Genomic DNA, 24,504 nt, shown 5'->3' with positions numbered 1-24,504 from the left:
AGTCTTTATCTGACTGGCCTGGAGAAAAGCATCATCTTAAAACACAAAGTGGGTTGATTAGCTCATCACATGATCTTCCCTCACAAGCTGATGAGTTACCCAAACATTGCCATAGCAAGCAAATTCCAGATTCAATGTTTAGAATTTTAGATTATGGCCTGAGACGTTCCATTCTTAGTCAGGATCCATTGTCTAAATGTTTACATCTATTGGCTTGGTCCACACCCAGCTGACTGCACAGCTGATACTTGGATGTTTTTTGAATGGTTCAAAAGATGGGTCATTCATGTCATGATATGCAGACATGCACATAATGAGATACAAACAGGCAGCTAATGAATACAGAGAACAGGACATAACCAATCAGCAGGCAGAACACTTGGGGGTGGATTCCCACTATAAAAGGCACGAGGCACTCACACACCGCCTCTTTCCACTGGTGACATCTGCAGTGTGAGTCAGGGTGTACATATCATATAACTCCTACAGTACGTGGCTAAGAACGAGTCTGGTTCAGTCAGACAGATTAATCACACTAGGTTAGCAGAGAGTCAAACTCACAGAGGACTGAGCTAACTGTGTGACAGGTTCAATAAATCATATTGAACTAACTTCAAGATGTGGAGTATCTCTCAGGTAAAGCTGCATACAGTTGCAGCCCGTGTTATCTTACTGTGCTTAACACGACAATTCACACTCAATAAAATTGTTTGCCTCTGGTGGGCTATTTCGAGACAGGCTGGCTCTGTGGTAATGGGTTTGGAATTTGTAAGATCCAGATATGTAAATGTTCAGCCATCTTAGAAGTTGCTTTTACGTCATTTGAAATGCTGTTGTTCAGTCTTTTTGCCTATGCAGTGGTTTTGGCCGACTCAATAAGTAAAATCATTTTCAACATAAAATGTGGCCTTTATTCCACTTATTTATTTGCCAGTGCTGGCATTCCACAGGATTCCCCCTCTAGGGCTGCCAAGCCTAGAATCGCTTAAATGCTGTCAAAATCCAGCAATCCTCCTCAGTGTTGCTAGATTTTGGTGCATCACATGAGCCACTCGTGCTAGCACCAGGAATCCCCAGCTAGGTATGCTCCCCCTACCTTCTACCACCACCTTCTCCAATTCTGCCAACTCTTGCTTCCCACATTCCAGGACTCCACACTGTTGTTGCAGAATCTCAGAACGCTCAACCAAATGCTGTCAAATTCCAAAAGCTTCAACCAAGCTTTGAGTTCCAAGAACACTGTCCTCAGTGTTATAAAAGCCTCGAACTGCAACAGTGTTATCGTACCCAGCAGACTTCTCAATTTCCAGTGCTGCTTAATGTTATAGCAAACCTGGCACATTTGGCACCATATTACTGCATATTCTGAACTTTACACAAAGGTAAAAGATAAACATTAAGTGCATTGTTGAAGAAACATAATATTCAAGGCCAATGACATTGTTCCACTTTTAAATGAAAATCTACCATTGGTTCATGTATATGTGTGTATATATAAATGTGGTGAACTTGCTAACCCCTGGCATTGCTGTTCCTCTGTTACAACATTTCTGTGTATAAAAATGTTCTGTCATGTTTGATCAGTTTCTTGGGTCATTACTAAGTAGGTTTGCCAAGGTCTGTAGGCTAGTTTGGGGCATGCATCTTGTACAAATTTTAACATGAATTTTCTAAGCAAAAACTTACTATAAAGAGCAAAAGTGGTAGTTACTATTTCTTGCCCACAAAATGTGTACATTTTACTTGAAGAAGATCAGAATAAGGAATGAATGTCTAACAACTTAAGCAGTTACTGCAAACATTACAGCAATCCTTTCCAGAAGGCCAATTAAGAGGCCTTATGCTCATGGAGCTTTGCTTGTACTTATTCCAAATGATAACACAAAGAAGAGAAAATCTAAACAAGTAACAAGAAATTGTATATGGTGTTGATTTAAATATTTTTAAATAAATAGGCAAAAAACATTCACTAATAATTTAAGTTTGAAATTGAAGCTGAGAAAGATGTTTGCTGAACTAATTGTTCACTTCTTCTGCAATGTAGCCCCATGTAGTTGTGTAACATGAGGCTGGGCACAGAAGATCTACTTTGCCAATGTACAAAGGAATTGGCTTTCATATAAATTCAATTTGCTCACCTGTGGAATTCAATGTCTTTTTTTTACCCCTGAAGGAAATTGAAAGAGGTGCGTTTGGACAGAACACATCCAGAAGGACTCGGCCTGAGTGTGCGAGGTGGCTTGGAGTTTAACTGCGGCCTCTTCATCTCTCAGTTAGTAAAAGGAGGGCAGGCAGACAACGTAGGCCTCCAGGTAAGGATGGCTGTCATGTAGGAGAGGTGAACTCCTGCATGTCCATAATGTTCACAAGTAGTCTCACTTGTGCTGGGCAAAGAAAATCATCCTGGTCCATCCCACTAGAATTGTTCCACCCTGGTTAACATCAGGTGGTTCGTGCAAAGAGTGAGATGAGGGCTGACCCCTCTGAGAGACGTCTTTCCAATCCATTCTCACTGAAGGGTGTTGTTTGCTCCCAGTTTTCTGGAGCTGGGAAGCACAGAATGCTTCCCTGCTCCTGACTTCCTACTTTGAGATTGGGATGCATTGACCTCTTTACTGTTTCTTATTTTTGAGCTCTGGTTTCTCCTCTTCAGCTCCTTAGTGCTTTGCCACTTCTGTGGGTACCACCTCTTCCTTTCCTTAGTCACAATAGTCCCAGCCATCCGTGCCAGAAGTGAGTCACCTCTTGCCACTGATCTGAGAACTGATTTGGCACCCTCTTCTTTTTTGGTCATCACCAGCTGCCACTCCCCTGGTTGTCCCTCTGCTGGTTCCTCCTCCCTTGATTCAGTCTGCTGAACAGTGGGAGGCTCAGGACAGTCCTGGCCCTTGACAGACTGCTGCCTCCGGCTTTTCCTTCCTCTTGTCCCAACCTACTCTATTGTGATGGCAGAATAGACAGCAGCTTCGCCATGAGGATTCTCAGCTGTGGAAATCTCAGGGTAGGTGAATGTCAGTGATGATAGTGAAAACACAAAAATGCACTTCCATACAGGAAATAAGTTCACCACTTAACAAAATGATGTCCTGACATCTTTCAGATGCAAGATAGCTTTTATTTGTGGGTGATAGCAAGCACTTTACCTTAATTTTATAGGTTTCACAACAAAGCCGATGTGGTATTATCAGGTATTACAGTCCGAGAGGCTGAAGACCATTGGTTAAACCTAGGAGTTTACCATTGGCTGTTTTGTACGTAGCTCCACCCTGACAGGCGGGGTATAAGAACCGGTGCCGTCCCAGCAGCCCTCATTTTCTGTACCGAAGCTGCTGGGGAACAGTTCTAGTCGATTAAAGCCTTCAGTTATGATACAACCTCGTCTTTGATTGTAATTGATCGTGCATCAGCCGACATGTTTTGATAAGAGGTAATGGAGTTAACATTTCGAGTCTGGATAACTCTTTGTCAAAGATAGAGAGAACTGTAAATCATCCATCAGCCAATTCCAGCATGATGCCACCACCAAACACATCTTTCCTTGTCAGCATTCCGTAGAGACTCCAGGATACCCTGGTCCATTACTCCATCAACCCCAACACCTTCACCCTCTTTCCACGGCCACTTCTCATACCTCCTCCCTGTTCACCATCCAAAGGCCTAATCAGTCTTTTCAGGTGTGGCAGCACTTCACGTGCACTTCCTTCAATCTGGTTTATTGCATTTGTACTCACAATGCGGTTTACTCTACATTGGAATGACTAAACGCAGACTGGGTGACTGCTTTGCAAAACACCTTCGGTCCATCCGCAAGCAGGACCCAGACCTCCCTGCCGCTTGTCTTTTCAACTCAAACTGGAGGAAAGCATCTCATCTTCCAATAGGCATGTTACAGCCTTCTAGACTTAACATTGAGTTCAACAACTTCAGACTGTAAACTCTCTCCTCAACCTTCACCCCATTTTTATTTATTCCATCAATCCGTTTTTTCCTCTCCACTGTCTCCCTTTCCCCCACCCCACCCCACCTCACTCGGGCCATCTGTTTCCTTTGATACACTGCTTACCTTGGTGCTGCCATGAACACATTCTGACCTCTTAATGTGCCACTGTCAGCACCCTTCTTAGTCATTACCGCTATCACTTACATTCTCTTTGTCTTATTGTCCACAACATCTTTGTCAATCTCCGCCTATTGCTGGCCCTCCAGCCCAGGCATTTTCATAGTGGGGGTTGTGAACCGTGGGTGGGTGTCAGGAGCCGTCCATCGTGGTGTTCCCGATCGCGGGAATTCACGCACAACAGCCGCAGCAGCCGGCTTTTAACAATACCGGCTGTGAGCGGCTTTGAAAATGATGGCCGCGACCAGTGCGCATGCACGGAACCCAGCGAGAAGCACCGGCTCCTCCTGATGTCAGCGGCTAATGCAGGGCAAGATTTTTTTTAAAATTCAATGTAATCTTCCTGCCTGAAGCGAAGCGGCAAGCAGGTCACGCGTCCCGAGCGCTGATGTCACATGCTTCCGGCACGATTGCAATTCCTCCATTTTGTCAGCAGCAAACAAGTAAAATTTAAAATGGATCATTTTGTTATAAGGAAGGGAGGGCCAGAGACACAAACAGGCCAGGATCTCACAACTAAACCTGCTGGAGAGAGTGGCTCAGGAGATTCCACAGCAGGACAAAGCAGTGCTGGCGTGAGTGTTCAGGAGGGTCCACAACATAACAAAGCAGTGCTGGTGTGAGCTTCAGGGCCTCTCATGAACAGTCCATTAAGAAGAAGCTGAAAACAGGCACAAAGCAGTGTAGCGACGATTTTTTACGGTATGGATTCATTAATTGTGCCAATGTCGGCCGGCATAGGTCGCGAATGTCGGCCGTCGTGAAGGTTGGCCGGCGTGGGTCGCGAAGGTTGGCCGGCGTGGGTCGCAAAGGTCGGCCAGCGTGGATCCTGAAGGTTGGCCGGTTGGTCAAAATGGGTCCCTGGAAAAAAAGTTTGAAAAACACTGCTCTATCCAGTCCCACTACTCCATGCCCCCCTCCCCCAACACACACACCACACACACACACACATAGCAGTATAAATTTCACACTATTTCCAGTTCTCTTTAGCTTTGACAGACTCAAAATATTAGTGTCGTTCTCTCTCCACAGATGCTGTCAGACCTGCTGAGATTGTCCAGCATTTTCTGTTTCTGTTTCACATTCCAGCATCCCGCAGTATTTTGCTTTTATCTATTCTCCGATACTTGCTTGAAAGACTTTGTTCTCTTGTTTGGCAACAATGTGTATTCTTTGTAACCTGAGGAAAACAAGTTAGCAGTAACCAAAAATTAAAGTGGGCAGTCACCTTTCATAGATAGAGTTTAAAATATATACTTTGTGAGTTGAGTAATACAAAATTCCAATTTGTCACACTGCTGCCCATACTTGTTACACGTGCAATAGACATTTGTTCAACAGTGCATATGCCAGTGGATAGAATGCATGCAATATTGGGCCATATACTAAGTCTTTCAAGTCACATTTTCATAGTGAAGTTGTAAATTTTACACTGTAATTTCCACCCTACAATGTAATGATGTTTGTGAGTTGAGAATTATGAAAATTAATGTTGGAGAATAATTATCAACGTATTCCTCAATTGGAGAATGACTGAGCAATTATTGACTTTGCAGTTTTTTGTTAAGATCCATGCTGATTTTATTTAATCTCACACAATTTGAAGATTGACCAATATGTTTTACTTATTTCTTCAAATGCAACCTGGGGCGTCATTCTCCAACCCCCCGCCAGGTCGGAGAATCGCCGGGGGCTGCCGTGAATCCCGCCCCCGCCGGTTGCCGAAGTCTCCAGCACCAGAGATTCGGCGGGGGCGGGAATCGCGCCGCGCCGGTTGGCGGGCCCCCCCGCTCGATTCTCCGGCCCGGATGGGCCGAAGTCCCGCCGATAAATTGCCTGTCCCGCCGGCGTAAATTAAAGTACCTATTTACCGGTGGGACAAGGCGGCGTGGGCGGGCTCCGGGTTCCTGGGGCCCACCGATCGGGGCCCACCGATCCACGGGCGGGCCTGTGCCGTGGGGGCACTCTTTTCCTTCCGCCTCCGCCACGGTCTCCACCATGGCGGAGGCGGAAGAGACTCCCTCCACTGCGCATGCGCGGGAAACTGTCAGCGGCCGCTGACGCTCCCACGCATGCGCCGCCCCGACATGTCATTTCCGCGTCAGCTGGCGGGGCGGAAATTCCTCTGGCGCCGGCCTAGCCCCTCAGTGTTGGGGCTCGGCCTCCAAAGATGCGGAGCATTCCGCACCTTTGGGGCGGCGCGATGCCCGTCTGATTGGCGCCGTTTTGGGCGCCAGTCGGCGGGCATCGCGCCGTTTGGGGAGAATTTCGCCCCTGGTTTTGCGCTGTCTACAGTTCATTTGTATAGGGGCGGCTTACCAATAAAAACAATTACAACACAAATTCCATTGCTGACCTTCTGGAAATACTTGGATGATTGCTTGTCAAGGGACAAGCATCTAACATAATATAATTTTGAAATCAGATCAACATTTGCAAGTTGGTAGTGAGCAAAATCTCCCTTTATTAAATGTAATTGATCGCAGCTCCAATTACGGTTTTTGTTATTTAATTACTAAAGTGTGGCTGGTAAAGAGACATTCTGATGGACTTTTAACCAGCCACTAAAATAAGTATGATACATAGGAAGTTCATTGTTCCAAACTGCTGTCTCATGGAAAAGCAGACACAGTCTGAAATTTCACTCTTTTCACCAGCAGGCTTTCCAACTGATTCTGTGTGCAAAACAAGTAAAACAATTTTCACATTGCCGTTCAAGCTCACTTTGTTTATGCTGGAAGAGATGTGCAAAATATTACGCATAACAGCTTTAAGCGACTGTTCCATTATCTATAAAGTGACATCTATGTGGTGCTCAAGGATTAATATTAGACAAAAGCACAAGATTCAGAATTCAGATTTCACTTTTTTAAACATAATGGGCGGTCCCACACATCCGGGGGTGGGGGTGGGGAAGGAGCAGTGGGGGCGATAAAAGCTGTGGGCGGCCACGGCCCGCCATGGTAGGGAGGATCCAACGGCCAGACCCCATGACGGCGGACACACAGCTGTCCACCCAACCTGTTCACTGTCGCGGCGCAGCCGTCCTGGCCGTCCTGACGTGTGCCAGAGCCCCCCCCCCACCCAACTGGCGGCACCCACCAGCGGGTAGGTCCAGGGCAGCACACACGGCAGCCCCCCAATGGGGACAGTGCCACCAGATGGTGGCCCTGGCAGGGGGGACGGCCGACAGGTCTCAGGGCACCGAGGGGGCAGGGTTGGGGCGCGTGCTGGCAACCGGGCCGGCCATGTAGCCCATGGCACCTGGTTGTGGAGGGGGGTATACCGATGCTCAAACCCTGCCTACTCCCACCCCCTACAGATTGTACAATATTTAGTCATCTCCCAGCGTTGTTGGCCGCCGTGGCGGGGGCTGCTGCCCTGCATGAGGCCCAGTGGGAGCTGGAGCACGGGTGTGACAAGGAGGTGGCGGAGCCTGTGGTGGAGCAGCGGGCTGCAGTGGGGCATGTGCAAGCCGCCACACGCCCGAGAGGCGCAGGATGAGCACCACGCCTTGCGGGAGCCACAGCACGAGGATAACGAGGAGGAACAGGAGGGTGTGCCTCGACCACAGAGGCGTCCGATGCGACAACGTGTGTACCGGCCCCGCATGCCCTTCGAGGACCTCCCAGACAGGGCGTGCAGGAGGAGACTCTGGATGAGCCGGGAGACCATCGCCCACATCTGCCACCTGATGGCACACCTGGCACCACATGGGATCGGGAGTGGACATGCCTTCCCGGTGGCCCCCAACCTCTTCGAGATGGGGTCGTTCCAGTCGCCGAGTGGGGACCTGTCCGGCATCTCCCAGCCTTCGGGGCACAGGTACATCCGGGTCATCACCGACGCCCTGTATGACATTGCGGACCGGTAAATACAGTTCCCTGTGGACCGCGCCCACCAGGATGCCCGCGCAGCGGGTTTCGCCGCTGTTGTCCGGATACCCATGGTGCAGGGGGCGATCGATGGAGTGCACTTCGCCACATGGCCCACCTCTGAGGAAAGGAAGGGTACATATTCAATGAACGTGCAGGTGGTCCGTGACCACAGGATGACGATCCTGCACGTCTGTGCCAATTACCCTGGCAGTGTGCATGACTCCTTTATACTGTCCCAATCGTTCATCTCCGCCATGTTCGAGGGACACCCCCCTCCCACCTGCGGGGCTGGTTGCTGGGTGACAGGGGTTATCCGTTGCGGTCATGGCTGATGACGCCTATACGGAGGCCACAGACCGACACGGAGCGACGCTACAATGATGCCCATGCATCGACCAGGAGTGTGGTCGAGAGATGCTTTGGGCTGCTGAAGATATGCTTCAGGTGCCTGGACCGCTCTGGGGGGGGCCCTCCAGTACCAGTCGGAGAGGGCCGTCCGCATCGTCGTGGTCTGCTGCGTCCTGCCCAACATTAGCCCAGCAGAGGGGGGATGTGCTTGAGGAGGAGGAGGAGGAGGACGGTCAGGATGAGGGGAACTCTTCTCCAGATGAGGGGGATAGCGAGGGGGAAGCAGATGCACGGGACATGGGGGTTGGACGGCAACAGGAGGCTGCCCAGCGCCACCGGCTGGGCCAGCAGGCACGGGTGTCGCTGGTAGCTTCACATTTCAGCGACCATGGTGGGGATCAGTAGTGATGGGCATGAGCACAGAGAGCAGAGTTCGGCACCTCCGCCACCACGAACCACCCTCACCTCCCCCAGCACCACATCACCCTCACCTCCTCCACCACCACATCACCCACGTGCATACCACCCCTCCATGGCACATTCACCTGTGGCACAATGGGATGGTGGCACATGGTTGATGGTGTCAGCGGGTCTGGTACAAGGCATGGAGGATGATGACAGCTCGCCCTGCAATGGGCTCTGAGCCATACATCATTCGACAATGTCTGACTCATGGCCACATCAAGACCCTCCAGCTGGGTGGACCCTGCACCCGCCCCAGACACTGCATCCCATGGCTCTGTCGTATGGTTGGGGGCGGGTTGGCGTGGGAGAAGCGTTGGGGGGGGGGGGTCGCACACACCGGAGCTCAACTTTTATCGCAGCACCCCTTACACACACTGGCACACAATCCCCGCCCCACCCCCGCACGCATCGGACAGAGTACAGAGGCAGCTCACATAGGTGTGGAATGTGTTTAATAACAGACGTCCTGTACATGTGCCTGATACGACCATCAATTCACTCGAAGACACGTGGAGAAGTAAACCATGGTTTTAATCAGCTTTGAACTGAGCCTGCCTGTGACCGGTACAACACTGAAGGCGGCCCCACAGGTCGGCAGCTCTTATACTTCCTGTAAAGGGGGTGGAGCCATGGGCGGAGCCCGTACATGCCCCAACATATCCGCTGTGGGTGAAGCCACACAATGGCCCATAGGTCGAGCCCACAGGGTTAATAACATAACGCAGTGCGCTGGTGAATTATCAGTAATTATACATTCACCACATTCACCCCCAGTTTAAAAATGAAGTCCGGCGGGGGTGATGGGCTCATAGATTCAGTCGGTCCGGTGCCCGGATCGTACGTTGCGACTGCCGAAGCACTGGTGTTGCAGCCGCTTCGGGTGGCTGTGGAAGTGGGTCCGGAGCAGGCACAGGTGTGGACTCCGGGAGCGGCTCTTCCGGTGCTTCATTCCTGTGGACCGGTGTGGCGGGTGAGAGGGAGCGCGGGAACCATAAATGGGTGGGGGCGCCGAACATGGGAGGTTAGACGGGACATAGTGTGGGGGATGCAGTAGTGGGAGTGGTGTTGGAGCCTGCGGGCGCCAGGTCCCGGAGGGAGGCGGTATCTTGCCGGCCATCGGGGTGTTCGACATACGCACAGTGTGGGTTGGAGTGCAGGAGCTGGACCCTCTCCACCAGGGGGTCGGTCTTATGGCTCCGAACATGTTTTCGGAGGAGGACTGGACCCGCAGCCATCAGCCAGAGCGGAAGCAAGGCCCCTGAGGTAGCTCACCTCGGGAAAACAAACAAACGGTCATGAGGAGTCTGGTTCGTGGCCGTGCAAAGGAGGGACCTAATAGAGTGGGGCGCATCGGGGAGGACCTCCTGCCAGTGAGAAACCGGGAGCTTCCTGGACCGCAGGGTCAGTAGGACGGTCTTCCAGACCGTCGCCTTCTCCCTCTCCAACCTGCCCATTTCCCCTGGGTTTATAACTGGTAGTCCTGCTCGAGGCGATGCCCTTACTGAGCAGGTACTGACGCAGTTCGTCGCTCATGAACGACGAGCCCCTGTCGCTGTGGACATAACTGGGGAAACCTAACAGGGTGAAGACACTATGCAGGGCTTTAATGACTGTGGGAGTGGTCATATCAGGGCAGGGGATGGCAAACGGGAAACGGGAGAACTCATCTATGATGTTAAGGAAGTATGTGTTGCGGTTATTGGAGGGGCGGAGCCCTTTGAAATCGATACTGAGGCGTTCAAAGGGCCGGGCTGCCTTTACCAGGTGGGCCTTATCCAGTCGATAGAAGTGCGGTTTACACTCCGCACAGATTTGGCAGTCTCTGGTTCTCGCTCTGACCTCCTCGGTGGAGTAGGGCAGGTTGCGGGCCTTGATGTAATGGGCGAGCCGGGTGACCCCAGGGTGGCAGAGGTCATCATGGATAGCCCGTAGTCGGTCATCTTGCGCGCTGGCACATGTGCCGCGGGACAGGGCATCTGGGGGCTCGTTGAGCTTCCCAGGACGATATACTATATCGTAGTTATAGGTGGAGAGTTTGATTCCCCATCTCAAGATCTTATCATTCTTGATCTTGCCCCGCTGCATATTGTCAAACATGACGGCAACCGATCGTTGGTCGGTGACGAGGGTAAACCTCCTACCAGCGAGGTAGTGCCTCCAGTGCCGCATGGCTTCCACGATGGCTTGGGCTTCGTTTTCGACCGAGGAGTGTCGAATTTCGGAGGTGGTGAGGGTGCGTAAAAAAAACGCTACCGGTCTGCCTGCTTGGTTGAGGGTGGCGGCGAGAGCTACCTCTGAGGCGTCGCACTCCACCTGGAAGGGGATGGACACGTCCACCGCGTGCATCGCAGCTTTGGCGATGTCCGCCTTGATGCAGTTGAAGGCCTGGCGGGCCTCGGCTGCCAGTGGAAAGAGGGTGGCCTTAAACAGTGGGCGGGCTTTGTCCGCATACTGTGGGACCCACTGGGCGTAGTAGGAGGAAAGTCCAAGGCACCTCTTCAGGGCCTTGGGACAGTGAGGGAGAGGGAGTTGTAGGAGGGGGCGCATACGGTCAGGGTCGCGCCCTAGGACCCCGTTTTCCACGACGTAGCCGAGGATGGCTAGCCTGGTTGTGCGGAAAACGCATTTCTCCTCGTTGTAGGTGAGGTTGAGTTTTTGGGCGGTTTAGAAAATCGGTGGAGGTTGGCGTCGTGGTCCTGCTGATCATGGCCGCAGATGGTAACATTGTCCAAGTACGGAAACGTGGCCCGCAGCCGTACTGGTCCACCATTCGGTGCATCCCTCGTTGGAACACCAAAACCCCGTTCATGAAGCCAAAGGGGACCAGGAGGAAATGGAAAAGGCGGCCGTCTGCCTCAAACGCCGTGTAGTGGCGGTCCTCTGGGCGGATTGGGAGCTGGTGGTATGCAGACTTCAGATCCACTGTGGAGAACACGCGGTAGTGCGCGATCTGATTTACCATGTCTGCAATCCGGGGAAGGGGGTGCGCATCGAGCTGCGTAAACCGGTGAATGGTCTGGCTGTAATCAACCACCAGCCGGAACCTGTCCCCGGTCTTGACGACCACCACCTGAGCTCTCCAGGGGCTATTGCTGGCCTCTATGACCCCCTCCCGAAAGAGATGCTGGACCTCGGACCTAATGTACGTCCTGTCCTGCCTGCTATACCGCCTGCTTCTGGCTTGCAATCGGCAGTGAGGTTTGCGAAGAGTGTGGGGAGGGTTGATTTTTAGAGTCGCGAGGCTGCATAAGGTGAGCGGGGGCAGGGGCCCCCCAAACTTAAGAGTTAGGCTCCTGAGGTTGCACTGGAAGTCGAGTCCCAAAAGGAGAGGAGCGCAGAGGTCTGGGAGCACATATAGTTGAAAATTAGCATACTCAGCGCCCTGTATCGCTAGTGTTGCAGTAGTGCACCCTTGGATTTGCACCGAGTGAGACCCAGAGGCGAGGGATATGATTTGTTGCGTCGGGAATATTGGGAGTGAGCAGCGTCTCACCATGTCCAGGTGAATGAAGCTCTCTGTGCTCCAGGAGTCGAAAAGGCAAGGTGTCTCGTATCCGTTAACCCGGACAGCCATCATGGAGCTCCGGAGGTGCTTACGTCGTGACTGGTCCAGGGTGACCGCGCTGAGGTATGGGTAGCCGGCGGCGTGATCGGAGGTGCTGTGGCAGCCCCGCGATGGCTGTCCGTGTAGGTCGTACGCGTCGAGCGGCGCAGCAGATGGCGGCCCCTGTTGGTCGAGCGTGGCGGGCGGTGAGGAAGATGCCGTCCAAGATGGCGGCCCCCATGGATCGCACGTGGCCGGCCGCGTGGGGGATTATGGCCAAGATGGCGGCCCCCATGAGTCACACATGTTATGCGGAGGCGGAGTCGGCAGACACGCTGCCACTTTGCGGGGTCTGCGGGCCTGTGAGTCTGTGGATCGGGTCTGTGAGTTCGAGTTCTTAGACCTGGCAGGGCAGACATTGGCGAAGTATCCTTTTCGCCCGCAGCTGCTGCAGTTCGCGTTGCGGGCCGGGCAGTGCAGTCGGGGGTGTTGGGACTGACCACAAAAGTAGCAGGGTCGCCCCCCATGATGGGCGGGCGGCCGCGCAGCAGAGGCCTGGGGTAGTCTCGGATCGGGGGCCCACGAGGGGGTCGCGCGATCGGCCGGGAACGCAGTAAGGCTCTGAAAAGCGGCCTCCAGAGAGGTAGCCAGTTTTACCGTGTCATCCAGGTCCTGGGCCCCTTTTTCGAGCAGGCGCTGTCTCACATAGTTCGATCGGACCCCCGCCACGTAAACGTCTCGGACGGCGAGCTCCATGTGCTGAGTGGCCGTAACGGCCTGGTAGTTACAGTTGCACGCGAGGGCTTTGAGGTTGCGTAGGTAATCATCCAGCGACTCCCCGGGGCGCTGGCGGCGAGTGGTGAAGACATGTCACGCGTATACCTCGTTCACAGGCCGCACGTAGAGGCGTTCGACTAGTGCGAGGGCCTCTGTATAGGAAGCGGCTTCGTCGAGCTGGACAGAAATGCGATGGCTCACCCGTGCGTGGAGGAGGCTCAGCTCCTGTCCGTCAGTGACGGATGGCGTAGACGACGCGGCGAGATAGGCCTTGACGCATCAAAGCCAATGTGAAAACATTTCTTTCGCCCCCGCGGCCTGTGGATCGAGTTCCAGTCTGTCAGGTTTGAGAGTTGATTCCACAGTAGTATTTTAAGCTGATTAAATTGATGCGACCATCAATTCACTCGAAGACACGTGGAGAAGTAAACCGTGGTTTTAATCAGCTTAGAACTGAGCCTGCCTGTGACCGGTACAACACTGAAGGCGGCCCCGCAGGTCGGCAGCTCTTATACTTCCTGTAAAGGGGGTGGAGCCATGGGCGGAGCCCGTACATGCCCCAACATATCCCCTGTGGGTGAAGCCACACAATGGCCCATAGGTCGAGCCCACAGGGTTAATAACAAAACACAGTGCACTGGTGAATTATCAGTAATTATACATTCACCACAGTGCCCTCGCCCATTTAACTATTCTATGCTCTGCACCCGTGCCAACTTACTCATCAGTGTCTGCGTTTCTGGCCTTACGGGCCCTATGACTACGTCTCGGTGTTCCCCCAGATGGTACAGCAGAACTGGAGGTGGACTCCTGTGCTTCCTGCCCTGTGACTAGGAACCCCGTTGGCGGCCGTTTCCTGGGGCGGCCTGGCCTGGATTGGCCAGGCCGCATTCGGGCAATTGGGATTGCGTGGTGCCACCCTGTTCCGCCCACTGCCCACCAGATGCATCGTCACTGGACTGGGCCGGAGTGCTGTCATTGGAGCTGCCGTCCCCATCGCTGTGACCTGGCCACCCAGGCGCTGGCCGGGGTCGGTGTAAGCCTGAATCGCCAGGTTGATCTGCGTCGGCTGACCGCCCAGGCGCTGGATGCGGGCGGTGTCCGCCGGGTGCTCCAGGTCGGTCACCGCGTGGCCCTGCGACACACAATACACCATTTTGGTTAAGCAGTTGGAGGGGGGTGTGGGTCGCGGTACGCGGTGAAGGGGGAGTGCTGAGGGGAGCGTGCTGAGGGGAGCGTGCTGAGGAGAGAGGGCTGAGGAGAGAGGGCTGAGGGGAGAGGGCTGAGGGGAGAGGGCTGAGGGGAGAGGGCTGAGGGGAAAGGACTGAGGGCTGACGGGGGAGTGCTGAGGGGAGAGGGCTGAGGGGAGAGGGCTGAGGGGAAAGGGGCCAGGCAGGGGGAGGGATCTCACTTGGTGGCGCGCCCCCGATCTCAGCATGGGCAATCGCCCGGGCCTCGGGTGCACCGGCTATGTCCAGTGCCCTCTGCTCGTGCACGGTGAGGGGCCCCAAGTCAGGTACACCCCCTCCGGTTTGTGCACGCTCTCGCTGGTTATGGGCGCTCTTCTCCTGGGGTCAGTGGGGGGGGGGGGGGGAATAACAGCATTGTTAGGCAGTCCAATAGCATTGTTAGGCAGGTTGCCGATGCATGCTGTTGGATCTATGTTGGCATGGGTGCACAGGGCACACGGCCAACGCGGCTTGGATGGGTGGGTGTCACACATGTGGGGGGTAGGGGGATTGGTGCCATGGGCACATTGCTGGGTACTCACCCTGGCTGCCCTCAGTAGGTCGTTGAGCTTTTTTACTCGCCAGTCCTGGGTGTCAACGCGATGGCACTGACGGCCGCGCCTACCTCCCTCCACAAACGCTGGGCCACGTTGGGTGGGACCCTCTGGCCGGGTCCTGGGTACAGACGCCCCTTCTCTCCTCGCGGGAGTCCAGGAGCGTCTCCAGGTCATGGTCGATGAACCGGGGCGCTGCTCGGCGTGGCGCCATGTTACTCCATCGGCGGCCTGTGAGCTTGCGTCGCCTTATGTGCGATGTGGCGCTGCGTCGATTGTGTGGCGCCGCGTCTCCGACGCTGCTCTGACGCCGCGCCTCTGCAGGCCACATGTACGGCACAGAATGGGGTCCTGGAACGGGCGCCAACCGCGGAGTGAAACACTCCCGTTTTGACGCCGGCGCCGACATTCTGTCGTCGGAGCAGAGAATCGCGCCCAATTAATTTGCTTTTATAAAACTGGATTTCATATTAGGTATTGTACTTCTAATGGTATTCTCTGCCTCAGTGGGGGAATGAATCAGGTGTATTAGTTGACTTTTTAATAAACAATTGGAGATATGTCAACTCAAAATTGTCCAAATATCTACTTTTTCCAATAGATCCATAAGGAGTTGCAGAGTAATCATTTTGAATTCATCACCAATGAATGAATCACTTCACTAAAGTGAGGGGGGCGGCAGGGTGATAGAGTGGTTACAGCACCAGAGACCCGGTCCAACTCAGACCTTGGGTGACTGTGTGGAGTTTGCAAGTTCTCTCCATGTCTGCATGGGTTTGCTCTGGGTGCTCCGGTTTCCTCCCACACTCCAAAGATGTACAGGTTAGGTGGATTGGCCATGCTAAATTGCCCCTTAGTGTCCAAAATTGTGCAGGTTTGGTGGGGTTATAGGGTTACGGGGTTCGGGTGGGGGAGTGGGCCTAGGTCGGATGCTCTTTCAGAAGGTCAGTGCAAACTTGATGGGCTGAATGGCCTCCTTCTGCACTGAGGAGTTCTATGGTTCTAAAGCAAAACTCTTGAAAACTGTATTTTAGTTTTTAATTTTAAATGCCACCAGTTTCTCTCTCCTCTTATTAAATTATGCCGTATGCCATTATGGCACAGTGTTTAGCACTGCTGCCTCACATCGCCAGGGACCCGGGTTCAATTCTGACTTAGATATTGTCTGTGTGGAGTTTGCATGTTCTCTCGGTGTTTGCGTGGATTTCTTCCGGGTGCTCCGGTTTCCTCCCATAGTCCAAAGATGTGCTGATTAGGTGGATTGGCTATGATCAATTGCCCCTTAGTGTCCAAGGATGTGCAAGTTAGGTGGGGTTACGGAGATAGGTCGGGGGAGTGGGCCTAGGTAGGGTGCTCTTTCAGAGGGCCGGTGCAGACTCGATGGGCTGAATGGCCTCCTTCTGCATCGTAGGAATTCTATTGGCTTGATGTGGAATTACAACATAGGGCAGAATCTTACCAGAAATTAGCAAACTGTCGGTTCTGGTGAGAAAACCAGCAGCTGGAAATCTCATAGGATATTGAGCCTCTTCAAAAAGATTTTACCACATGAAGCACGCCATACTTGTGACAGCCTCCCACTGATTCACTTGCCCTGGGACAACTTAATCTCTGTAATCAGTGGGGGGTTCCATATAAACACCTCCCCCGCACCCATTCCAGATCCATCAGAAATCCTGGACCACGATTCAGAGGAAGCCCTGACCAGACATTTGGATGGTGTGCAGCAGAGATGTGATGTCTTCTGTCTACGGTCATGCAAGGTCACACCCCCTCACATACACATACATCCCCAGCCACCTCTCAGGTTGCCAAGACCCACCAAGCTGTTCTCATTCTCCCACACCCGCAATCCCCATGGTTCCCCCCCCCAATAGCTACTCTGCTCCTCATTTTCCTGCTCCCACTCAAGTTCCACGCATGCATCACGTCATCTGAACTGGTAGGACTCCTGCCTACACTCTCCCCATCTGTCTCATTGCAGGAAAAACTCAAGCTAATAGGCATGAGCGCATACTGCTTGCCAGAGTCAAGCGCAAACTCAAATGCCTCACTCCCTTCAAAGAGAGAGCTCTGGAGTTGGCTGGAGAGGAGCATGACCACACTTGCACAGAGGCCGAAAGTGGGGGCAGTAGGTAAAAGTGAGAAACTTCAAGATTGAGTTAGTCAGTCAGTCATTCTTCAAGCCTCTCGTGAGTAAGCATTGTCCTTACAATATCCCTATGATGCACTAATGCCATCTCCCTTCCCTCACTGGGCAATCAGTCGAGCAGCCAGGATCATCCTCGCGCCCCTTAGAGACGATAAACACGAGCATCTCCGAGGGAGACTGTTCGGACATCACCACTGAGGGGGCATCCTAGCTTCCACCCACACCCTCCACCAGCGCAGATACTCACACTTCGGTGGGATTACCTGGTAGGTAGGCTTCTGTGTCACTGACTGATGAGTGTTTCAAAATCGAAGATCCACAGCAAGCAGAGGCAGAGACATCTGAGGGAACTGACACGCGGATTCATGCCGGACCCCTGGCCAATGATGTGCCCTTGGGTCTGGTTGTCCCAGAACTGCAATGACAGAGTCACAAGCATCAGGAAGTGATGACAGCATCCCTCCTCGGATGACTTCCATCTAAGAAAATGGTGCCATCACAACAAGGCCAACACTGCGAGGGCGGTGTGCGCAGTAAAGGCCTTGGTGCAGGAGGTGCACTCCATGGTTCAGCTCATGACCTCTATGATGGAGGGCATGAGGTCCATGCTGCCATGGAAGATCAAAGGGTAGTTGAGTAGATGTATGGGACCAATGTCTGCATCCTAACAGCAGACCTCAAAGATGTCCCCCCTGCCTGTCTGATTTTGAAAAGGGTGAGTATGATAACCATCACTATCATGCCTTGCAAAGGGGTACACATCAGTGTTATACTAACACTTGTATGAGCTTTGGCGTTCAATGCTTCCAACTTTTTTGTCCAACACAATTAACAAAGTAAACAAAATCAAATTAACTGCGGGATTAATTGAAGAGAAAAGTCTCAAATGGAAACAACCTTAAAACAAAAAACGAATTACAAATGAATCTTAAGGCATTAAATCAAAATGTGGCTAACTGGATCAATAAGACACCCCAGTCCCTGCGGTGCACAACAGGCACGGAAGGTCTTGAAGGTGCCCGTGGACACCACATGCTCCATCTCCAGGGTCACCTGGCTGTGAATAAGCCATGGAAGAGGGACAGGCAGTCGGATTGGACGACCCCCCTCGATCGCCTGCTGCCTTGGTTAAATATTTGGCTGCTGTCATAATATACACCAGTATATCATGGTGCAGACACACACACTGATGGACACACAGTGGGACCAATCAACACACACAACACCGCAGCCAATCACCAGTTAGAGCACACTCACTATATAGACAGAGGGCATCAGAGTTCCCGCTCATTTGGGATGCAGCCTCCTAGAAGGACAGAGCTTACAGCACAAATCTTCACCATGTGTTGAGTGCATAGACTGGTTAGGGCAGGCATAGGTCTTTAGTTTAATCTAACATCGTGTTAGCCCACAGTGAAAGTATGTTCAACAGTTTCTAACTTAATAAAATAGTGTTGCACTATTTTAAGTGTTGGTGGCCTGTATGTGTTCCACGGATCCAAAACACCCAACACATCAGCTGCAATCAGTAATTAGCTGCCTCTTATGACAGACAGTGCACAGCTGATAAGTGTGAAGACAGCTCTACTAACCTTCCATCAACCACAGACATTCACCCTGACACTAATTCCTGACACTCAAGCCTCCTTGACAAATGGATTTGAACTTCCAGGCTGCTTTTCCCTTTTGTCCTCACACTGCTGCCAGAGTGTGGGTTTCTAATCACCCTGCAGTCATCCTCCCCTCAGTCTATCCCCACATCCGCCTGCTGCCTGAGCCAGTCCGAGCCCCCCAAAAAACGGCTTCTAGGGAAAGGCTTCTAAGTTCACGAGCACTACCCCCGAGATGACCCTGAAAAACCTCCCTCCAACAAACCCCTCACATTCCACGTAACTATCCTAACCATGGGTCTCTCACCCCTCTCCCGCTCCGATCCAGCATCATCATGACTCCAGGCCCTGCCCACTGGGCTTTGCCCGCCCCGTCCCATTGTTACTGTCAAGCTCCTCCCTCCCTCCCAGAATCCTTAAATCCATTTCCTCCCAAAAACACCTCACCCCGTATTTGTCCCCTCCTCGGCCCATCGAAACCTGTTCAACCAGGCTCTGCAGCCCCTTCCCCCACCATACTCCCATTCATTGGCCAGCTTAAGCTAGCCAGTGTGGAGGTCACTGCCTAGCCTCACTCCCCTCCAATACCCTCCCCCCTGCCCGGTCCCAGGAAAGCAAAGAAATCCCCTTCAACACACAACCCCAGTGTAAACACACAAATCCCAAAGAACCATCATTGAAAAAGAAAATCCGAACTCTTACCTTGTCCAAATAGGCAACGTCAACTCATTTAGCACATATAACAACATGCAGTGAAAAATAGAGCTATGTACACTCCTCCATCCACTCCCCCCCACCCTCAATCCAAGACCAATCGTCAGTCCCACTTCTCACTTCTGCCCCAGTCCTTCTGCCTTCACAAACGCCTCCGCTGCTTTCATAGTCTCAAAATAAAAGTCTTTGCAGTTGTCGGTCACCCTCAACTTAACTGGATACACTACGCCGAACAACACTCTACTGTTATACAGTGCCGTCTTCACTCGGCTGAAGGCCGGTCGCCTCTTTGCCAACTCCACAGTAAAGTCCGGGTATATACGTATACCAGCTCCAGCCCACTTTGCCCAACACAGGACCTTCTCCTTCACACGGTACCTATGGAAACAAATAATCACTGCACTTGGCAGCTCATTCGCCTTTGGTTTACACCCTATGAACCCGATCCAGTCCGTACCAAGAGGAATCTTCCCCCTCCCCAAAAGCTCCACCAATATCTTGGCAAAATACTCCGTCAGCCTCAAGCCCTCCATTCCTCCGGGCAGGCCCACGATCCTCAGATTTTGCCACCTCGATCTATTTTCTAGGTCCTCCACTTTGGTCCGCAGATCCTTGTTGGCCTTCACCACCCTCTGCAGCACCTCACCCATCGAGGTGAGTTGACCACTGTGTTGCGTTAAGGCCTCCTCCACTCCCTTCAGTTTCTCCCTTGCTCCCGCACCTCGGCCGATGTCCTCGGCACCGCCTCCTTCACCGGGGCAATCGCTCTTCCATCAGCACCTTCAATGCTGCCATCATCTCCTTCCTCACCACCTCCATGTGCTTTGCAAACTGTTTTACACGTTCCACAACCATCACCTCAGTCATCTTTTCTGCCGTGAACAGTGCGACCCCACCCAGCGACCCAGACTCCGCCATCCTTCCAGGTGCTGAGCCTTCCACCCGACGGCGAACCTTCAATCGCCCCTTCTTCATGGCAGCTTTCCTTTGGGTTTTGGACATCTTTCTTCCTTATGTCCTCCTGCACTTATTTAACCAAAAATTGCCCCTGGGACCGGGCATTAAATTCTAAAAAATCAAGCCTTGAGCAGGAGCCATCCAACATGCGACCTCCTCCTACATGCCGCCACCGGACATCATCTTGTTGTTAGACTTCTTACTGTGCCCCCAGTCCAACACCGGCACCTCCACATTGTGAATTCTAACCTTTCCAATAATCCCCTTCTCTCATTCTTATTGAGTTATGTCATGTGTTATTGGACAAGCATTGAATGCCATTAAGTTCCCTTTACTATGCAAATTGTCCTGTCAGACTGGAGAGTTAACACCCTTGTTCAAGAAGTGAAAGAAAACACATAACTATTGACCTAACATCAGTCTTAACATTATTTGTTGGCAAACTCCTAGAATCCATGTTTCAAGATAAAATTTAGTGGAATTTAGAAATCAATCGGCAAAAGGCAGCATGAATTTGTGAAATGGAAGTCCTATTTGACAAGCTTAACAGTTTTTTGAAGTCACAATTAGCTAAAGAGGCTGCACGGTGGCACAGTGGTTAGCGCTGCTGCCTCACAGCACCTAGGGACCCGGGTTCGATTCCAACTTCGCGTGACTATCTGTGCGGCATTTCCACATTCTCACTGTGTTTGCATGAGTTTCCTCCGGATGCTCCGGTTTCCTCCCACAGTCCAAAGGTGTGCAGGTTAGGTGGAGTGGCCATGCAAAATTGTCCTTTCGTGTCGAAAAAGATTAGGTGGGGTTACAGGGACAGGGCCTAGGTAGGGTGCTCTTTCAGAGAGGGTCGATGCAGACATGATGGGCTGAATGGCCTCCTTCTGCACTGTATTGATTCTATTAAATAAAGGGAATGTAAGGTAATATGGATTTTCAGAAAAAAGGAATAAGAGGCCACATGGTAAAGGAGAAATTGTTGAAGTATGAAAACTGATTGACAGACATAAAACAAAGAGGGAAATATATGTTGCTCAGATTCGAGAAGTGTTGGAAATGGTTTGCTCAAAACGTTTGGTGCAGGATCTACTTTTCCACTTTTGGTGCATATGGGTGGTTTGGGCTTGAATAGAGGGAGCATCATTACAGTTTTCTGGTGACACAAAGGTAGGATTAAGTAAATAATGAGATGCACTGATAGACATCGACTGTTGAGTGGAATAGGTAGGCAGATGATTTAAAAAAAAATATTTATTGGATGTGAACATATGTTGCCTATGCCCAAATGCTATTGAATAGGTGGCTTGCTAGGCCATTTCAGATGGCAGGTAACCACATTGCTGTGGATCTGCAGCCACATGTAGACCAGACTGGGTAAGGACATCTTCCTTGGACGACATTAATGAACCAGATGGGATTTGACAAAACTTGGTAGTTGCATAGTGACTTTTACTGAGGCTAGCTTTTTAGTCCAAATGTATTTATTATTGAATTTAAAGTTCCCCATCTGCCACGGTTTGATTTGGACTAATGTCTCTGACTTATTAGTCCTCGTCTCTGGATCAACAGTTTAGTAACAATGACTGTGTTACTGGGCCTGACTGGAGATAAATGTACGGTCATACATTCTGGAAGGTGCTGAGAATATATTCTCAACTGAACGATGTGGAAAAATAGAGAGACCTGGGAATTCAGGGGCGAGACCCCCATCAGGTCGGAGAATCGCCGGGGGCTGGCGTGAATCCCGCCCCTGCCGGTTGCCGAATTCTCCGTCACCGGATATTCGGCGGGGGCGGGAATCGCGTCAGTCGGCGGGCCACCCCCCCACCACCCCAACCCCCCCCCGGCGATTCTCCGGCCCGCGATGGCCCGAGGTCCCGCTGCTGGAATGCCTGTCCCGCCAGCGAGGATCAAACCACCTCTCTTCCCGATGGGACTAAGCAGCGCGGGCGAGCTCCAGGGTCCTGGGGGGGTGGCCTGGCCCGCGATCGGGGCCCACCGATCCGCGGGCGAGCCTGTGCCGTGGGGGCACTCTTTTCCCTCCGCCTCGGCCACAGTCTTCACCATGGCCGACGCGGAAGAGACACCCCCCTGTGCATGCGCGGGGATGACGTCAGCAACCTCTGACGCTCCCGCGCATGCGCGGAGTTCTGCCGCCCGGCGAAGTCCTTTCGGCCCCGGCTGGCGTGACGCCAAAGGCCTTTCCTGCCGGCTGGCGGCACGCCAACCACTCCAGCGCGGGGTTAGCCCCTCAAGGTGAGTGCTTGGCCCCTAAAGGTGCGGAGAAATCCTCACCTTTGGGGCGGCCCGACGCCGGAGTGGTTCACGCCACTCCATCCCGCCAGGACCCCCCGCCCCGCCGGGTAGGGGAGAATCACACCCCAGATACTTAATTCCTGAATTGCCAGTGCAACTTAGACCATGATTATGCATTATGCTTTGGATATTTCATTACAGAAAGGCATTAAATGCAGTTTCACCAGGATGGAAACCAATAGTTGAGACTTGAGATACTGGAAATATTTTTACCAGGGCAGAGAACACAATATTATTCTGTATGTGTTTGATAGAGTGACTAGTGAAAGATTATTTCCTGTTTTTAGGTAGTCCATGATATGATTTAAAATTGACACAGAGAGAGTGATTAGCAGAAATGTATTTGTGCAGTAGCTTGTTGGGACATTTGATGCTTTGACTTACCAGCATTTGTTGCAATACACTGATAGTGTGTTTACTATTGCCTGCAGTGCTTGTGTTATTTTTCTTTGGTTAGTTGACAGCTTTTATATAAGCTAGGCTAGGGACTCATAAGATCTCCACACAAATGTTCAAAAAACACTGCTCCAGTATCCCAAATGATACAATCTGGAGGATCATAGTGTTAGGCATAAGTTTTCCACTAGATGGCATTGCTACCTAGACTTTCTTATGCAAGAAAATGTATTTGACCGCAATCTTTCTATAATTACTTGTTCCCCTGAAAATTTCACAAATGGGAGGAAACAGTGCAAGTGAGACTTTAATCGGAAACATTTGGTATGTTTCCCCTTTTTGTATTTTTGTTCAATGTTCTTTATTTGTATTACTGAATACATTCAAGACAGAAATGTTGCACCACCTTCTGCTATGATGCTGCCAGTGCCCTCTGAAACCTACCACGAATTATCACAGTTTGCACTGGAAGACTGTTCCCTTTGCCTGTGCTAAGAGTTTAGGAACCAACTCTGCCAAATGCAGCTCAGATTACGGTCTCAGCTCCACATATCTGCAAGATGCACTGCAGAAAATCGACAACACTTCAGCAACAGCATCTTCCAAACTAGTAATTGCCAGTTTCCCTTCAGCAGTCTTGCACTTACTCTTGCGGTGCACCTACTTTAATAGAGGAACATTCTGCAGTCTGCGCTTAAAGCATGGGGCTGTCAGTTAGCTCAATTGCTGGATGGATAGAGTATGGGTGCAATACGTGTGCGAACTGGGGTCAAAGAGTGTTTTTTGATGTTTATCGTCACCCTGAAACTCCCCGCTGGAGTGGAGCTAACCTATCGGATAAGCGAGAAATTGTTCAACCTCCGACTCCTCCAGGCCAGAATCAAGCCCACCCCAACCTCTGTCATCGAGTTGCAGTACGCAGACGACACCTGTGTGTGTGCACACTCAGAGGCTGAGCTACAAACCATCAACCATGTATTCACTGAGGCATATGAGAGAATGCGGCTAACATCCAGAAAAGAAAAGTTCTCTACCAGCCCGCTCCTGCTGGTAGCGGTAGTGCCCCCCCAACCATCAAGATGCACGGTGAGCCCCTACTCAATGTGGATCATTCCCCATACCTCGGGAGCCTCCTCTCGGCACTGATGATGAAATCCAGCATCGACTCCAATGCACGAGTGCAGTCTTAGGATGCGTGAGGAACAGCGTGTTCGAAGGCCAGGACCTCAAATCTCCAAGAACGATGTACAGCAGACACCTCAAATCCCAGGAGAGACATCACCAACGCTCCTCTGCAAAATCTTGCAAATTCACTGACAGGATAAGCATCCTCTACCAGGCCAGTATCAAGGCACTGGGCACGCTCAACCAGCTGCGATGGGCGGGCCACATTGTCCACATGTCCGACACAAGACTCCCAAAACAAGTGCTCTACTCCAAGCTCTGCAATGAC

General features: G+C 51.8%; 1 protein-coding gene across 5 annotated transcripts in view; it reads left to right on the top strand.

The window, feature by feature from the left end:
• The window catches only part of ush1c (Usher syndrome 1C), a 420,683-nt gene that overhangs the window by 72,933 nt on the left and 323,246 nt on the right, over positions 1-24,504 (top strand). For all 5 annotated transcript variants that reach the window (XM_072466296.1, XM_072466295.1, XM_072466293.1 and 2 more), the window contains exon 4: positions 2,174-2,312. In XM_072466296.1, the coding sequence (XP_072322397.1) occupies positions 2,174-2,312 (139 nt within the window). The remainder of the gene's footprint in view (positions 1-2,173; positions 2,313-24,504) is intronic.

Source organism: Scyliorhinus torazame, chromosome 10 (genome assembly GCF_047496885.1).
Source record: "Scyliorhinus torazame isolate Kashiwa2021f chromosome 10, sScyTor2.1, whole genome shotgun sequence".
In the NCBI taxonomy this organism is placed as follows: Eukaryota; Metazoa; Chordata; class Chondrichthyes; order Carcharhiniformes; family Scyliorhinidae; genus Scyliorhinus; species Scyliorhinus torazame.
This window is presented reverse-complemented; position numbering and strand designations above follow the sequence as displayed.